Here is a 16,321-nt window from a genome sequence, read left to right as displayed (position 1 = left end):
CTACCAGGGATGCGCTCTGAGCAGCACCCGCGGCCGAACTGCTTGGTGGCTTGATCGTTTCCTAAGTTAAACCCCTTTTGGGGCATAGTTATGCTTTTTGTTCTAAACAAGGGTAAATATTGGAGCAGTTTGGGGCAGTTCAGTGGCTTTTAATGTTTTCATTGTATGGGAGAGGCAGCCGCTGTGAGTATGGGTCCTGAGTTTGCTCAGTAAGACAGCTCAGTTTGCTAAATAAGACAGTTATGGTAATCCCCATCCCCACTAACCTCATCACCGCTTTCCCGCCCTCCACAGCCTTTATGTGTGCAGGGTCTGCTTGCTTTGAGGTTTTCCTTGACCTCGGCTCTCTAGGGAACCTGTGCTGTCTCTGCACCCTGCTAGCTGAACACTGACTGCCTCTAAACCAGGGCTTAAGCAGTTTCCTGGGGTCTAGGATTGTATTTGTTTGAAATGCATACAGGTGGAGAAGCAGCAAGCTCCAGCGTAACACTGAGGGGAAAGGTTTCTGCTGTGCAAAGCCCTAGCTGCTGGGCATGATGCTTGAGTCTCTAATGGGGTCCATCCTTGTCTTGTGGGGTGGCTTGTGGCTTGATCATACAATCACAGAGTGGTTTGGGTTGGGAGGGACCTTAAAACTCAACCAGTTTCAACCCCCTGCCATGGGGTCTGATGTTTCTTGCAGTCTTCTGGCTGGTGTATGTTTGAAACGTCCTCGGTGCTGGCTGGCTGCAGAAAGAATAAGCGCTTCCTAGCTGTGTGAGAAGGAAAAGACTGGGGGAGGAACTGTCTGGGCACACTCCTGCCCCTGCCAGCTCATGAAGAACTCCTCTTCCCTCACCTCCACTGCCCTACAACCATAGGGAAGACATCTTGTCTCTTTTGCTAGAGTAGCAGTGGATCAGGCATCCTGGTTGTTTGCCTGACAAAGCAAGTGGTGGAGGCAGCAAGGCTGCCTTTGGGCTTGGAAAGACAACACTGCAGTGATCGTTCATCTTCCCCTTTGCCTTTGCCGCTGGTGGTGACAGAAATAAAGCACTGCCTCCTGTCCCCCCTGTTCTCTTACCGCTCCTACCTCCTGCACCAATTCCTTCTCCTTTTCAGCAAGCATCGACCTCTTGCAATGAGGCAGGCGCAGAGTTGAAATTATTAAGAGACGGATAAAAGCTGGGAGATCTTTTTTTTTTCAGAGGAGATAATTAGGAATAGAATCTCTGTGAGGGAGAAGATCTTTCCATCATCGTTACTTTATCTCCAGGCAGCTACTCTAATCTCTCCAGGGACACAGCGCTTTCAAGCATCGTATTCTTGCTGTGGCTTTTTTCATGCTTTAATCCCTGTGTAGTTCACCCACTTTTGCTCCTAAGCAGCGAGTCAGTGTGAGCCGGTGTGTGTATATGTCCATGTGTGTGGGGAGGGGGAGCTTGCATGTGTATGTGATTCTGGGTTCAATTAAATGTGCTTTGGTTTTGATCAATGTGTCCCCAGGGAGTGCTTCCCTTGGGAAATGCTGGGACTGGTTGTAAGGATTATTCATCAGCAGCTCCTAGGTGAAAAGCTGAGGGAAAATGGCCAAACCCAACACTGCAGAGGGCTGAAGGCCAGGAACACTGTGTCTTTCGTGATGGTGGTGAGGGATACAGCAGGACTGCAAGGTAGAGATGCCTCCTGAGGAAGGAGAGCATCCCGCTGGCCTGTCTCCATCTGCTATGGCTTACCAAGAGCTGAGCAGTTCATTTCTGGACCCCCAAGTGCAGGGTTTCTGCAGTCTGCTTCTCTAAAACCTTGCAAGCCAGTCAAAGCCCTGTTGGACCAACACAGGCACATATGCTGGTCCCTTAGGTGCTAGTGGAAAAGGCAGATACATGGCTAGCTTCATGTCACTCTGTCTTTAGTTTCCACACAAAGACACCAAGTGCTCATCTATAGGTGAAGGTGAGTCCAGAGCAAGTGTCTGATTTGTCCCTCTGCATCTGTAAGGAGCTGTAATTGATGCTCTGCTTTGTCTGGTCCTTTTTATTCACCACTTATCACAGATGGAGACTCCTTCAGCCCTTTGCTTCAGCAGCCCCAGTGAAATGCTTTAAAACAGAGAAGTGCTGTTTGCTGCCTGACATTAGACTGCATTGTACTCCTCAGCTGAGAAACAGAAACGTAACCACCAACTGCAAAATATATGTATATGTAACACATACTGTCTCACACTTTCTCTTACCCATCCCCATTGTTGACAGCAGGAGGAGACCACATGTCAGACTGACTGTTCATCAGGCAGAGGGCTTCTTCTGCCCAGGTTTTGGAACCTTCCCATCACCCTGTGGGCACAGGCCTTGCTGTGCCCCATCTCCTCTCTGTGATAATGCAGAGGGGTAGGGATCACTCTCCTGCCTGTCACCCACAGTCCAGGTGCTGAGCACTGCTCTGCACCACCTTGGGTATAACCAGAGGTCCCTGGTGAGGTGTTGGGACACACCGAGGTCCCCCTTGCAGCTGCCCCGGGGTGGGTAGGATGTTGCAGCTCTCCGGAGGCAGGAGGAGCACTCAGGAGGCCCCATGGAGATGCTGAAGCCCCATTTCACAGGGATCAGAGCCCCACCATGTTGCATTGAGCTGAGGGAAGGCAAATGCGGATGCTGATGTGCAGGAATGGATGGAAACAAAAAGCAGCCCAGCCGTCTACTCTGGAGAGAGCAACCTCCTTTGGGACAGCCAGATCCTTTGGTCTGCTGGGAAAGCAGTGCCCCACACATGATTCCATAGCTGCTACCTCTAGTAACAGCTGCTACCTCTAGTAAGGCCTTCTGCCGCAGCACTAGCAGCCGTGTGGGGGCCGTTGCTGTGCCAGATGCTCTGGAAGCACGGCGCGTTCCTCGTGCAAGCACCACACGAGTCTTAATGAGCTTTCCTGGCTCCGGGAGGGAGTGGAGGAGGCTCCCACCAGGATGGAGAGGCATAAGGAGGCAATAAAGGCACCACCCCCCCCCTTGCTAGGTCAGTGCGGGTAATGGGGACCTTGGAATTGTCACCTCCTGGGGACAAAGCATGGGATGGCTTGACCTCGTTTGAGGGAACCTGCCACAGGCAGCCACAACCTGCAAGGCCAGAGCAGAGGCTGCACATGTTAGAGAGCACAGGAGCTCCCAAAAGCCCACCCCAAGGCAGGGATCCCAGTGCTGCCCATGTTCCTGGGCAGGCAGAGCCTGCACGGCTGATGGTGCCCTCTGGAGAGCTGGGCAGGGGCTGGAGGGGTTCAGGAATTGCGTTTCCTTTTTCAAACCTGATAATTAACAGCCACCAGGCCTGAAGGTTTCCTGTTGCTGTGTTAGACCTGGTCTTCTTTGCTGCAGCACAAAGCCCTTTCGGGGCTGGGGGGTTGAGTCTGGTTAAACTCTTGGCCTCCAGAAAGCCCTGCAGCAGCAAGTCATGCAGATTAGGAAGTAAAAGTGCAGTCCCTTTCCTCTCCTTGAAGCGTGTTAGCAGCCCCTTGGTGGGCAGATAGAGGAGACCATGCAGGTGGTATCTATTGCATCCGCCTATCTGCCCCACCAGCTCCTCCTGGGCCAGCCCTCACTGAGCCACCACAGCCTGACAGTGCCCTTGTCTCTGCTCTGCCCATCTTTTGGGTTTCCTCTATCTCTTTGCCCCCCATCTTAGGTATCCAGACACAATACAGTGTCCCAGATGAGTGCATCATCCCCAACCACAAGATCTTCTCCATGCCATTGTTAAAAGTTTCCTTCATTTCCCCCCACCACAGGTACAGGCTGCTGCTTTATTGTGTCACCACACAAGATAATGTTGTTTTCTAACCGCTGCCCTTAGAGAGACACAGGGCTTCTCCTGAGTGCTCCTGGTTAATTTAGAAGCAAGCAATATGTGGAAGTCATTGTAATTACTCCTTCCAGCCAGCAACACCATTAAGTTGTTGTTTCTTCCACCTTTTAAGCCCTGTCGCAGGCTTGCAGCTCTTGCAAGGCTTGGCTTACCAAAAATAAATGGTCCCGTCTTGCTCTCTTCTTCCCCAGATGGGTGAGGAGCAGCCTCTGCTTCCTGCAGAGAAGGATGGAAATCAAATATTTATTCCTACTCTTAATATTCTGCTCCCAGCCAGTTTCTAATCTTTCCATAATGCCTTTGGTTCCTGATGAGCCTTATACGGAGGCATTTGCTGTAAGCTCTTAAAATGCCTGGATAAATTAGATCAACTTTTCCTGTGTGTCCCCCGGTCTGCTCAACTGGCTGTGAACCTCTAGGGGGGCAAGAGTTCACCCTACAGAAGCTGTGACACTGGGCTTACTCCCTTCCCAGAAGTAACAGATCCACATGTCCTGGGAATGCTGCTGGGGCTGGGATCACTCCAGCACCTTCTGGCGGGGAGGCGGAGGGCAGCACCCAAGTCCCTGCCCGAGCGTCTCCTGGCATCGCCTTTGTTTCTGCTTTTCTGATGGAGGCTTGCACAGATCTCGGCATGGGCTGGGTTTCCGGGTGCCGGAGCAGATGGGGTTTATGCCAGTAGCTTACAGGAGTGGACAGGCTGTTTCCATCCTTGTTCATCCTCCCACATGTCTCCTGCCTTGGCTGGCAGCCCCAGCAGTCCCCTTACAGGGCTCCTGCAGTTTTCATAGGAGAATCTTCTGGACCAGTCCCCCTTCCCCATTTCGCCTCCTCTGAAGTTTGTGACCCAAGCAATGGTTCTGGGAGTTTCCATCTCTAAAAAATGCTGTCCTTCTAATTATGTTCCTGTTACTTTTGTGCATGAGAGAAGGGGTCGCCTACTTGAACCCCCTTCTGTTAGTGATGGGGTTGAGCTTCCAGCTCAGCAAAGCCCTTGAGTGTGTGCTTCAGCTGGAGTGTGTACTCAGAGTTATCTTTTTCCTTCCAAAAAACTCTCAAATTCGAGATGTGCTGAAGGGCTGAAGGCAACAGCTCCAGGCTTTGTTTTAGTGCATTAAATACCCTCCAGAAGGAGAAGTGGGAGATGGGGTGATGGTTTTGTCTCAGCGATGGCAGAGCTTTGGGGAAAACAGTGTCCTCTGGCACTGTGTTCCCTAAATATTAGTGAGGTTGTGCCTTTGAAGGAGGGACAGGACCCCCTGAGGGGCAAAAGAATAGTGCAGACGTGGGCGCAGGTTACTCTAGGATAGGTGGCTTCAAGAGCTGTGCCTAGCTAGGTCAGGAACTCATTACTAGTGCCTGATTAGGTTTATACCTGTCACAAGTTCCTTGCCATCCCAGACTGACCTGTAGATGGTTTTTGCTCTCCTGTTGTTGGGATGGGGGTTCCTCCTCAGTGGAAAGGTGCTTCCCCCACCTCCCCAGCAACAGCCTGTACCCGTGCTGCTCCACAACAGGGTAGGTGAGAGCTGCCCAATGACACCCCCACCCTGGGCAGCAACACCCAGACCCTTGTGATGGTATCTCTGTAATGGCAGCCACACAGCTGCTGGTCTGGCTGTCTCCCTTGAGGGATGCCACCCTAAGCACCCCAGGGGAGGACGCCTCGGCTTGGGCCACTCGGTCCCCCCCGTCCCCACAGTGACCTCGTATCCCTCAGGAGGCTCCAACAGAAAACATCACGTTTATTGTTCACGATCAGCTTTACAAAAAAACATCCCAACACTGCCGCGCATCAGGGGCCCGTCACAAGCGTGCATGAGAAAGCGCACAAGCAGGTGAGGAAGAGGGGGCAGCCCAGTGAAGATCACAGTGTTTCCCACTTGGCACGAGGGCTGTGCCCCATCCCCACCATGTGCCCCCCCCGGCAGGCTGAGTCACCCCACTGGTGGTGGGGATGCTATGGGAGGCGATGCTGGGTGGGTGGGCTGTCCCCTCTCCCTGCTTCACCTCTGCTGGGCACAGGGGAGGCCGTCACCAAAAGCACAAATGGGGCTTGGGGTAATGGGAAGCACTGGAAGCTGGGCAAAGCACTGAGCAACCATGAGACCCCCGAAGTAACCCTCCCACCCTCCCCAGACACTCACACGCACTCACACATCTACACGTTGGTCACCGCACAGCATGGAAACAGCATATTCTCAGGCACTCCACAGGGAAAATACCAGCCTGCCCCATCACCCTCCCAGTCCAAGGCTGGTGGCAGCCCTGTCCCTGGTGAGGAGCAGCTCAAAGCAGGGGACCAAGAAGGCAAGGGCAGCAACACAGTCCAGTGCCCAAAAGGGCGGGAGACAGACAGCAGGGTTCCCCCAGCCACCACCATCCTCCATCTCCTTTTCTTCTTGCTTCTGCTCCCTTCAACGGCAGTTGCTGCACTCCTTCCCCCTTGGCCAGGGCTGGGGAAGATGCTTTGCCCCTTTCCCCCATTCCCTTGGTGGCCAGCTGATCTCCCATCTTGAGGGGGTTGGCCATTCTGCTTCTTCCTGCCTCTAAAGCCTGATGCCCCTCAGACAACCCTGCCTGAACAGGCAGCAGAGGCAGGAGTACTCCTCGTGTACTGGGGGTTGCGTTGCCCTACCGATCCCCCACCATCCTCCCTCGTTCTCCCCAGGGCCACACTTGACAAACCAGGGCAGCAGGAGAAGAGGGATGGGGCCGGAGGGGAAGATCCTCGCAGCCAAGCCTTTGGGCTCATTCAGAGTACAGGCTCACAGTAACGAGAGAGTGCGGCACTATAAATAAATAAGGAAAGGGGATGTGCTCGGCAGGGTGGCCTCACACTTGGCACCCCGCCGAGGCCAGACTATACTCTGGGTGGATGGAAGTCTCCTTCCTACTCCCTTCTGGGGGTGCTGACAAGGCGGGGACCCTCACCATACCAGCGATACCTGTGGGTATGGCAAGGTCCTCCCAAAACAGAAGCGGGGCAAGGTGAGACCCAGAGGCAGGCATGCTAGGAGGGGGGAAAAGCCACACCATCAGTGTGGGGTCAAGAGGGAGGCCGCCAGGAGCCCCTCTCCCTCCCAGGATGCCAGCACAGGGGGCTCGGTGGTCTGGGAGGGGAGAAAGGGGCTCCCTGCATTGGGGCTGCCACAGGGCTCCTTGGCACTGGGGAGGGGGTGAGGGACTGCTCATGCCTTCCTCCCTTCCTCGCAGGCAGCAAAGCTGCCCTTGCTGGCACCCCCGAAGACCTCCACTGCCTGGTCATCCCACTGGATCACGTTGCCCTGGAGGCGGGAGGTGCAGTTGGCCAAGGCCAGGATCTCCGCCGGTGCCAGCATGTGGTCCCACACGCTGAACTGCGCCAGCTCCCCCACGAAGGCCTGCGTGGCATCGAAGCGTCCTCCCAGCGTGTCCTGGGAAAGAGCAGGAGAGGTGGTGGGACAGGAGAAGGGAAACGCATCCAGTGGGCAGACAGTGCAAGGGGGAGAGGGAGAAGTTTCGGGAGCAACAGAGTGAGATGCCCAATGGCAATGAGGGAAGCGGATGGATGCATGAAGGAGATAGAAGACAAGGTGAGGAGCAAATGGAGGACAGAGGGAAGAGAGAAGAGAAGACAGTGTGCTCCTGCAGGCAGCGCAGAGGTCAGCTGAGCAGGCAGGAGAGCTCCTTGCCCAAGCTGCCAACGTGGCATCCTCAGTGCTCCTGCCCATAGCAACCCCTGCCCCCTCCCCATTTGGGGGCTGCCCCCTGGCCAGCTTCACACCAAAGCAAGGTGAACCAGCAGATCTCGGTGTTGGGGTGGCACATACCTGCTCCTGGCCCAGGATGATGACGCCCTGAGGCTTGATGGCATGCCAGGAGGCCAGGTTCTCACCGGCACCCCGTTGCTCACCGTCCTGGTATGCTGACCACTTGCCGTCCCGGGTGGTCCACGCCACACAGACGTGGTGCCAGGCCTTGTCCTTCAGGCTCAGGGGCAGCTGGGCAACCTTTGAGAGAAGAGCAGGAGCCCAGTGCTCGGTGGGACTGCCGGGGGACCCTGGTGTCCTTGCAGAGCAGGTGGTAAACCCCATGGTGATAGCACCCCAAATTCTACAGACACCCCAAAGTACTGCTTCTCCCTCTCAGAACACACCCCAGTGAGCCATCCTCCTCATTGTTCTGCCTCCCCCTCCATTCCAGGCCCCTTCCTCCCAGCTCCCCCACACCAGTATCCCCAGGAGCATCATTTCCCAGAGGGGGTGAAGTAGGGGAAATGAGGGCAGGGGCTTTCCTCCCACCCCTCCTGTGGCTGGGCTGACCTTGTCATTGATGAGCAGCTCCAGGGGGTTGCTGCCCCACTCCAGCAGCACAATCTCATTGGGCTGGCTTGGGACTGAGTAAGAGAAAGGGGTACCGAGCCCCCCCAGGGCTTTGGACTTCAGCCACATGCAGATGGTGAAGGCATAGAGCTCTGGCAGGCTCTTCTTCATGCGGGCATACATGTAGTTGTTCTGCACAGGGATGGTCACCTTGAAGGCATCGGGAGGGCTGTAGCCCTGTGGTCCTGTGTTTCAAGGATGGGGAGGAGGGAGAGAGGAGGGTCAGCAGAACTCGTCGCTGGGATTAGGGTGGCCCCATCCTGGGGCTGTTCTGGAGATGCACATTGGGGTAGGGACCTCCCTGCACTACCTGCATCCCTGCCGGGCAGGACTCACCGTGCTCCAGCTCCGTCACCCTGTTCTGGAGGGAGCTCAGCTCCTTCTCGATGTCGTGCTGGTGCTGGTTGCGGTCGGTGTTGGCGGCCTGGCGCTCCTTCTGCAGGGTCAGGATCTTGGAGAGGAGCTGCTCCTCCAACTGCTCCATCTTGGTGTGGAGGGCATCGCGGGCGAGCGCTGGGACAGTGGGTGCTGAGCCATTGGTGCGGGCTGGCAGCTCCTGCTGCACTTGGCAGCCACCACGACCAGGAGGAAAGGAGGGAGAGAAAACTCAAAATGGTGTCACTGTAAGGGGTTAAATAAGGATGTGCCCAGCCTGCACCACTGCAGGGAGCACTGGGACCACAACCCCACTTCTATACCAGGGTCTTCTCCAGCTGATGTTGCACCTCCCCTCCCAGGGCCCCCATTTAAGTTAATTACTGCAAAATGAAGTTTGGCTGCTCTTAATGACTTTCTGCCAGGCTTTAATGACTTCAGAGCCAGAGTAAGGATGGGCTACATGGGCGCTTGGGTCATCCCTTGGCTCTGCTGCTGCAGGCAGCCTCCCATGAGGAGGAAACAATGCAGGAAAGAGCTCAGACCTCCCCTTCTGCTGCTCGTGAGGCTGCTTCACCAAGGCCAGTGTGTCAATCTCACATAACAGGACTGTAATCCTTTTATCCCAGCTCAGCCGTGCCATGTCAGGCAGGTAGCTCTCTGCAAGCCAGCTGCTCCCAGGCCATCGGGATGTCTCAGAGAAGTGGAGCCAGTGGCCAGGCTATCATGTCTCTGGTCCTCAAGATATGACCTGGGGACATCAAGAGCATCTTGTCCCCAAGTTAAAACCCAGACCAAATCTCTTCCCTTGGCTGATCCAAACCGCTTCCTCTGGCAAAGATGCTCCCAGCTGCTGCTGCACCTGCAAAGATCCCAGATCCCACCCCACCAGGAGACCCCATCCCAGCTGGAAGAAAACCAGGCTGGAAGGGAGAAGATGGCCCTTTGCCATGACTCTGGGGCTTCTCTATAAATAGGAACCCTCTCCCTTCCCCATGTCCTCTGGGTGTTAGTTGCTTTGCCATGGGCTTCGAAAGATGGTGACCATCTTGTCCATGCTGTCAGGTCTCTCCTTAAGTGTTGGAGTGGTTACTGCAACCACGCCAGCACCAAGAGGGGTCTGAATAGCTGCTTCAGCAGGGCTGGTGGGACATGGGGTGATGCCATCTCTGCTGATCTGGACAGACCCATATGGCCCCAGAGCTGGCCTGGAGGAGGTCAACAACTCATCAGTGGTTGTGGCTTCCAGCTTTTTCTTCCCTATATCCTTCTTTACCAGGATGGACAAGATTTGGTGATCATGCACAGAAAGATGAATGGGGGGATGCCTGCCAATGTCACCCCCAGTCTTTGCTATCCATCATGAACAGCAGAGGGGAGTGGAAGGGAGAGGAAAGCCTGGTTTGGCTGGGCAACCTTGGAGGATGGAAGCAGCAGGAAGAAGGTAGCAGGGAGAGAGGAAGTGAGGAGATGGTGTTGATGTGAGCACAAATAGCCACACGCCAGGTAACGATACACAAAGAAGAAGGAGGCTGCGATGCCCTGGGGCTGGAAGAGCCCCCAGCCAGGGCAATCCTACAGGTTTTGTGAGGAAAACCAACGTGGAAAACCAAAACCCAGCAAGAAGAGAGAGGTTGCGCAGGGGACATCGGCCAGCCCTGACCAAATGCTAGTCCTCATGCCAGCTTGCTCTGGCAGCACTGGGGATGTTCTTGCAAATGGGAGGGAAAAACACCCAGCAAAGGGTTTCCTACTTTCAGTCTCTGTAAGACAGGGAGGGATTAGCTGACAGGGAAGGGGCTTTAGCCTTTTTTTTTTTGGGGGGGGGGGGGAGATAGTGGGACACAGGTGTTCTTGGATACCCACTGTTGCAGCGGGCTGAAAGGCAGGGGAGAGATGTCGGGAGGGATGGAAGGGTGAGTGGAAAGGTTAATTCTCTTCCTCCCAACAGGGATAATTCCCACCCAGAGCTGCCTGTGCTCATAACCAAGCAGAGCCGGTGGTGTTGGTAGGGATGAGGTTCGCCTTTGCCTCTATGTTCCCATCCCGCAGGCTCCAACAGCATCTCTCATCCCTTCGGGCCGCCTGGCTGCAGCGGGGGCTGGCACGCTCCCGTCTGCCACACGCTTTGATTGCTCGAGCTGCGGGTTTGGAGCCTACGTCTCTGCTTTCCTGCACGGCTCCATCTGTTAATGACGAAAAAAGAAAAGGCTGGGAGCTTTTGTCGTGCTAGCTAGCCCCCAATAGCCTGCCCTACATTATTCAGTAATGACGGAGAGCTTTTTTCACCCTCCCTTCCTCCTTCTTTTCTCCCCGCTGCTATTTTCTTCCCTCTATAACTTTTCTCCCTATGGCTTTTTCGGTTCTCTGCCTTTGGAGCATCTCGTCCTGATGCTCCCCTCCATGCACACACATGCTGTCTTTCCCCTTTTATTCAATTCTATCCCCCTTTCTGAGTTTTTGTCTCCCCATCCCTCTTCTCCAACTGTTCCCGGCCTCTCCAGACTGGCAGCCAGGGCACCAACAACCACACACAAGTGGTTGGCTAAACCATTGCTGACCTCATGTTCCTTTTGGCAGAGGATACAGCTGGTATCCTCATCTGGCAGAGTTTGGGAGCCACCCCATCATCCCAACAGATGCCATCCTCATCCCTTCAGACAGGAGACCAGATCTCCCCACAGCCGGGATGTGCTGGGTGACTGTCCTGGTGCTGGGCTGGGCTGCATCCCCTACCCATCCTCCACATCTCCGAGCTGCTGCTAGAGCATCCTTCTCCCAGATCAAATCGTTTGCAGCATTACTAACGCTCGATGTGCAGCTATTATCTCGCAGTGACCTTTGTGGAGGGGAATGGGGGGAAGCGCCTTCTCCCCGGCTGTTCGGCAGGCGCCCGGCTCCCATCTGCCGCGGCACAGGCAGCAGGGGAGTGGGCAGCGGGTGCGGGGGACGGTTTTTGGCCACTGGAGATGGCAAAAGAGATTGAAAGATGCCAGGTAATATTAATCACATTAAATGTCAGCGGCTGGCGGGGGGGTGGGAAGGAGGAGTTGGGGGCAGGGGGCTCTCTCGCTCGGGCTGTAGCCCTCGGTCAGCAAATGCGCATTGATTTATGTAAGGAGATCAGAACCTCATTTACTAATGCAGTGGCAAATCTGGGACCCGCAGCTCCCCCTCGGCCATGGCATGCAAGATCCCACCTTAGCCTCCAGGACAAGGCAGGACCCCAGGATGATGCCTGCGGGATGATGTCCCAGCCCATCCCAGGAAGCAGGATGCTGAGCTGGGCATGCACACGTAGCAGCCCTGGTCCCTTCCCCAGGCTCACAAATCCTCCCCGCCTGCTCGCAGGTCCTCCATGGCTGCTGCTGCAGGATAGCACACTTGCTGCACAGGGAGTTTTCAGACCCTGGCACCTGTTTGGACCCTTTCAGACCCAGGCAGGAGCTTGAGGGTCATAAAACTCCATGAGGGACCGCCCACAGTAGGGAATGAGCAGGGATGCATTGGCCTTTTCCTCCTTCTCCTCATAAGAGTAGAACTCACCGCTGATCCCATCCTCTTCAAGTCTCATTCAGGACTCTGAGTTTGGGGTTCCCCATCCTTGCTCTGCCAGAGATGGACATACCGAGCTCACCAGCCACAACAGCACAGCCACACATCAGCTGAGGAGCAAACAGGCTGTTTCAGTTCTGCCAGGGCCAGGCTTCCTACAAACACCACCAGGCTGTCCAGCTGCCACTCCGCTCCCTTACAAGTAATAGGATGACAGGGAGGAAAGGGGCATCTGGACCCCTGCACAGCCCAGGCAGGCAAGGCAGTTCCCTCTCCACTCCAAAACTGCTCTGTTTCCATTGGCAACAGTAATTAAAAGCATGGAAAAGGATCATCTGGGGCCACCGCTCTCTGTGCCAAGATGCACCTGAGTGAATACGAGCACGTGCAGAGAGCAGCGGGGGATCCCTTAAAACCAGGAGGAAAAAGCCCAGCCAGGCTCTTGCACACAAGGAAAAGAGGAGTGATGCCTCGGGAAGGGTTAGGAGGAGGTGAGGGAAGATGTCCCCATGTGAACGCTGCACCAGCACTCGGCTGTCCTCACTGAAGTGGCAGGGGGCAACAAGAAAGCCCGTGAGGGCTCTCCCTGCATCTGTCCTGGGAAGCCCTGCTACTGTGCCACCAAAATTAAGAATCAGATGACTTAATAGGTTTTTCAGCACATCAATAAATCTTGTTATGCCTTATGGCCATGGCCGGGAGTGCCTGGATTAGACCAGCGATCTAATCCAGATCTAATCCAGATCCAGGCCACTCCCTGCTACCCCAGCTCCAGAGCCTCCAGGAGTAATCCCTGCTGGCAAACCTACTGCGAGATGCCCAGGGATGCAGCATTCCCAGGGGTTCCATGGCATTTTGTGTCATCCCTCTCCTGAGACTAAGCCACCCCAGGCTTCAACAGCGTTTACTCTTCTCCCCTCCCGCTGGCTCTCACAGAGCCTCCAGCATACTGGCAGCCACCCTGGGACCATCCCCATCCAGGTCACCTTATGGGGTGATCACCATTGCCCTTTAGGGGAGCTGCTGGGGGTACCCCACATGCCACAGAATACCTCAGGAAGGCTCCTGGTGCTGACAGATGGAGCCATGCAGGATGGAGAGGCGCAGGTACCCCACTACCAAGTTTTAGGTGTGGGGAGGGACAAAGGCAAGCCAGGGTGGGAGGCCACAAGCAACCATCCCTGCACAGCTGAGGTGTGACCCCAGGGCTCAGCTGTCACCAGGCCAGCCTGAGCAGCTCCAGTGTCACAGCAGGATGGAGCCGGGACAAAGTCCCTCCCAACAGTGACACGCTGCCCTATTTCCTGAGCTGGCAGGCCTGGCCGAGCCACAGGGCACTGCATATCCCTGCAGAGCACCCTGGGGATCCTCGGGTCCTCAGCACTGTGGAAGGGATGTTTTCAGCAGCATGCTGCTTGGCTTCCTCATCAGTGAGGGCGTGTGAGCCTTGACCCAGCATCGCTTCATGCTCCCTGGGTGCATGAGAGAGTCTGCTCCAGCCCTTGTGAGCTTCACCCTCCATCACCCCAAACTTCCCACCATCACCAGAAACCCCAGGAGAGGCACCAGGGCAGCTGGTATGTGTGTGCAGGGACTTGTTTTCCCCCCTTTTATTTCTGAATTAGCATGCCTGCTGTCTGCACATGCATTTCTTAACCTGGGTCTTTGTGGGAATCTGTTTGTTTGGGGCTGCGGGGTTCTTTTGGGTGGTTCTGTCTCTCCCCTTGGCTACTTGGCATTATGATAAGCCAGGCTGCATGTCCCCATCTCCCCACACGTGCCTGGCATGCCCCTGTGTTTGTCTTCATGCATGTGTGAGCATTACCCACAGGTGCCTCCTTCAGTCTCCAGCTCTTTTCTCTCATGTGTGCATGTGTTTACTTGCCTTTCGCTGTCTTTCTATCCTCATTCATACCCCCATCCATTGCAACACCTTCTCTCCCAGTCTCATTTCTCAGCCTGTAACCTCAGCGGGTCTGAATTTTCCACCCATGCCCCACTGCTACTGTGCCCTGTGAAGGGGAGCAGAAGGGCAAAGAGGGACCCCATGGGGTGCTGCCTGACCCAACACCCCCCCCCCAGCTCTGCGCTCCAGGGAAGTGTGGAGAGGGCAAGAGGGAGACAAATGGGCAGACAAGGAGGTTGATGACTTGCAGGAAGCCCCTCACAAGTGGCTCCAGTTCCTGGCAGACCTCAGGGGCCAACACAGCCCTCAGAAAAGATGGGATATTTGGAGTGAGCCCCCCTCAGGGAAACCAGACAAGCCCCCCCAGCAGCTCTCCCATGCCCAAACTACTGCCCTTGGCCATATCCTGCACAGTCTGCCAAGGTCCATGTGGCTGCTGAGCCCACATTAGCCCAAAGAAGCTGACACACTGTGATGGGCCCCATCACCTTTGATGCTGCTGGGTCAGGGATGAGCCTGCTGGACACATACTGCTACAGAATAGGGACCGGGCGTGCACCCCAGGTGCCAACAGCCCGACAATGTGCTCCGGCTGCCCCTTTCTCTCTGCAGCTCCTATGAGCCATGTGAGGAAGGGGTGCCAGGCTCACAGTGCATGGCATCGCCCTTTACTTGGGAGAAGTCCCATTCATAACTGCTATGGCATCAGATGGGATTTACCTTTCTGCTAAAGAACAAGATCTGTTCCCAAGTTAACAACCTGCTCCAGTAGAGGCCTCGGCAGGTGTTACAGGGCCAGAGAGGTGCCCTACGTGGGTGCAGCCTAGGGGGGAAGTGGGGCAGCCCTAGGACCACCCTGCATGGAGGGTAGAGAGTGAGGCTGAGGGCGAGGGGTTGGACAGAGACCTTGGGTGTGAGTGGAGCAAGGACCACCTTCCTGAAGCCCCAGGAGGGGGACAAGCTGGTTTGGGAGGCGCGTGGCTGCAGGCGTGGGGAACAGCCTGTGTGGGAGCATCCCCCCAGGAGCATCTCCCCACTCCCGACCCACGGGAGCATCTTCCCCCTGGCGCATCCCCCCGAGACCACCCCTCGCACCTCTATCCGGTCGATGCGGTCCTGGAGGGCTCGGACGGCCTCCTCCAGCTCCCGTACGGCGGGCGGCTCAGCGGGGGGGTGGCCCATGGTGCCAGGACGCGGGGCGGCGCGGAGCCCGGCGGCGGGGGGAACGGCGGCGGCGCCGGCGGGGGGGGCTCGCAGGCCGCCCTCGCAGCGGCTGAGCTTCCCGGTGAGCTCCCGGATGGTCTCCTGGTCCATGCGGATCCGCTCCTTCTGCTCCAGCGCCGTGCGGCGCAGCTGGGCCGCCGCGCTCCGCAGCGCCAGCAGCTCCTCGGGGCCGGGGCCGGTGGCGGGGCCCGTGGCCGGGCACTCGGCGCTCAGCGGCGTGCAGACGAAGCGGCTGAAGAGCGGCGGCGGCGGCGGCCCCCCGGGTAGGCGCGGCCCGGCGCTGGCCAGAGCCTCGGCGGGGCCGTGCAGCGCTCCCAGCCCCTTGTCAGCAGCGGGCAGGAGAGCGGCGGCGGCCGAGTCATTGTCGGCGGCGGCGGCGGCTGCGGGAGCGGCGGTGCCGGCCGGGTGGACGCTGGCGATGATGCAGATGATGGCCCCCAGGAAAGCCAGCATGCCCGCCGCCAGCAGCACCGCCAGAAACTTCAGGGTGGCAGCGGCGTGGGGGGCCCAAGCCCGCGGACAGCGAGAAAACGAAGCGGGCGGGGATGGATGGAGGGAGGGACGAGCGGACAAACAGCCCGAGAGAGCCGGTGGGGACGGACGGTACCGGCAGCAATAACATCAGCGCCGGGGCCCCGCCGCGCTGCTCTTATATCTGCCGGGCGGCACAGCCCGCCCCGCCCCGCCCCGCCTCCCCCCCGGTCCCCCTCGGCCATGCGGTCCCGGGCGGTCTTGTCCCGATTTAGGGACCCCCTATCCCGAGCATCCATCCCCGGAGTGCAGGTGCGAGATGCACGGTCAGCGGGAGAGGAGCGGGCTAGGGGCGGCCGGGAGGAGCGGGTGCAGATGGGGGCCACGCAGGGGGCACCCGGGGACGGGGACAGTCGAGGCTGGGGCTCGCTGAAATGAGCCCGGCGGGAGCATCCAGGGAGGGGATGCACCTCCAGGACAGCCCAAGGGAGGGTTTTCCCCTGTGAGATGCTTGGGCTGGAAGGGCCCCTTGTCACACTGAGGGTCAACACCTCAGTTAGGTGTTCCCCAGGAGGGTCTTTCAGGCTGCTGTCGG

General features: G+C 57.0%; 1 protein-coding gene across 1 annotated transcript; it reads right to left on the bottom strand.

Moving 5' to 3' along the window:
* Nucleotides 1-5,556: 5,556 nt before the first annotated feature.
* Nucleotides 5,557-15,933, bottom strand: NPTXR (neuronal pentraxin receptor). Its single transcript, XM_061450838.1, has 5 exons — nt 15,127-15,933; nt 8,532-8,754; nt 8,136-8,380; nt 7,644-7,823; nt 5,557-7,247 (listed from the first exon to the last, which is right to left on the bottom strand). Exons 1-5 carry the CDS (start codon nt 15,706-15,708, stop codon nt 7,023-7,025), a joined length of 1,455 nt encoding a protein of 484 aa, XP_061306822.1. The 5' UTR covers nt 15,709-15,933; the 3' UTR covers nt 5,557-7,022.
* Between the last annotated feature and the right edge of the window lie 388 nt (nt 15,934-16,321).

The sequence above is a fragment of the Pezoporus flaviventris genome, unplaced genomic scaffold (genome assembly GCF_033815535.1).
Source record: "Pezoporus flaviventris isolate CSIRO_AGI_PZ_B2104156 unplaced genomic scaffold, CSIRO_AGI_Pfla_v1 ptg000011l, whole genome shotgun sequence".
Classification (NCBI taxonomy): Eukaryota; Metazoa; Chordata; class Aves; order Psittaciformes; family Psittacidae; genus Pezoporus; species Pezoporus flaviventris.
Note: the sequence above shows the minus strand (reverse complement) of the source record. Positions and strands in the feature narration are given on the sequence as shown.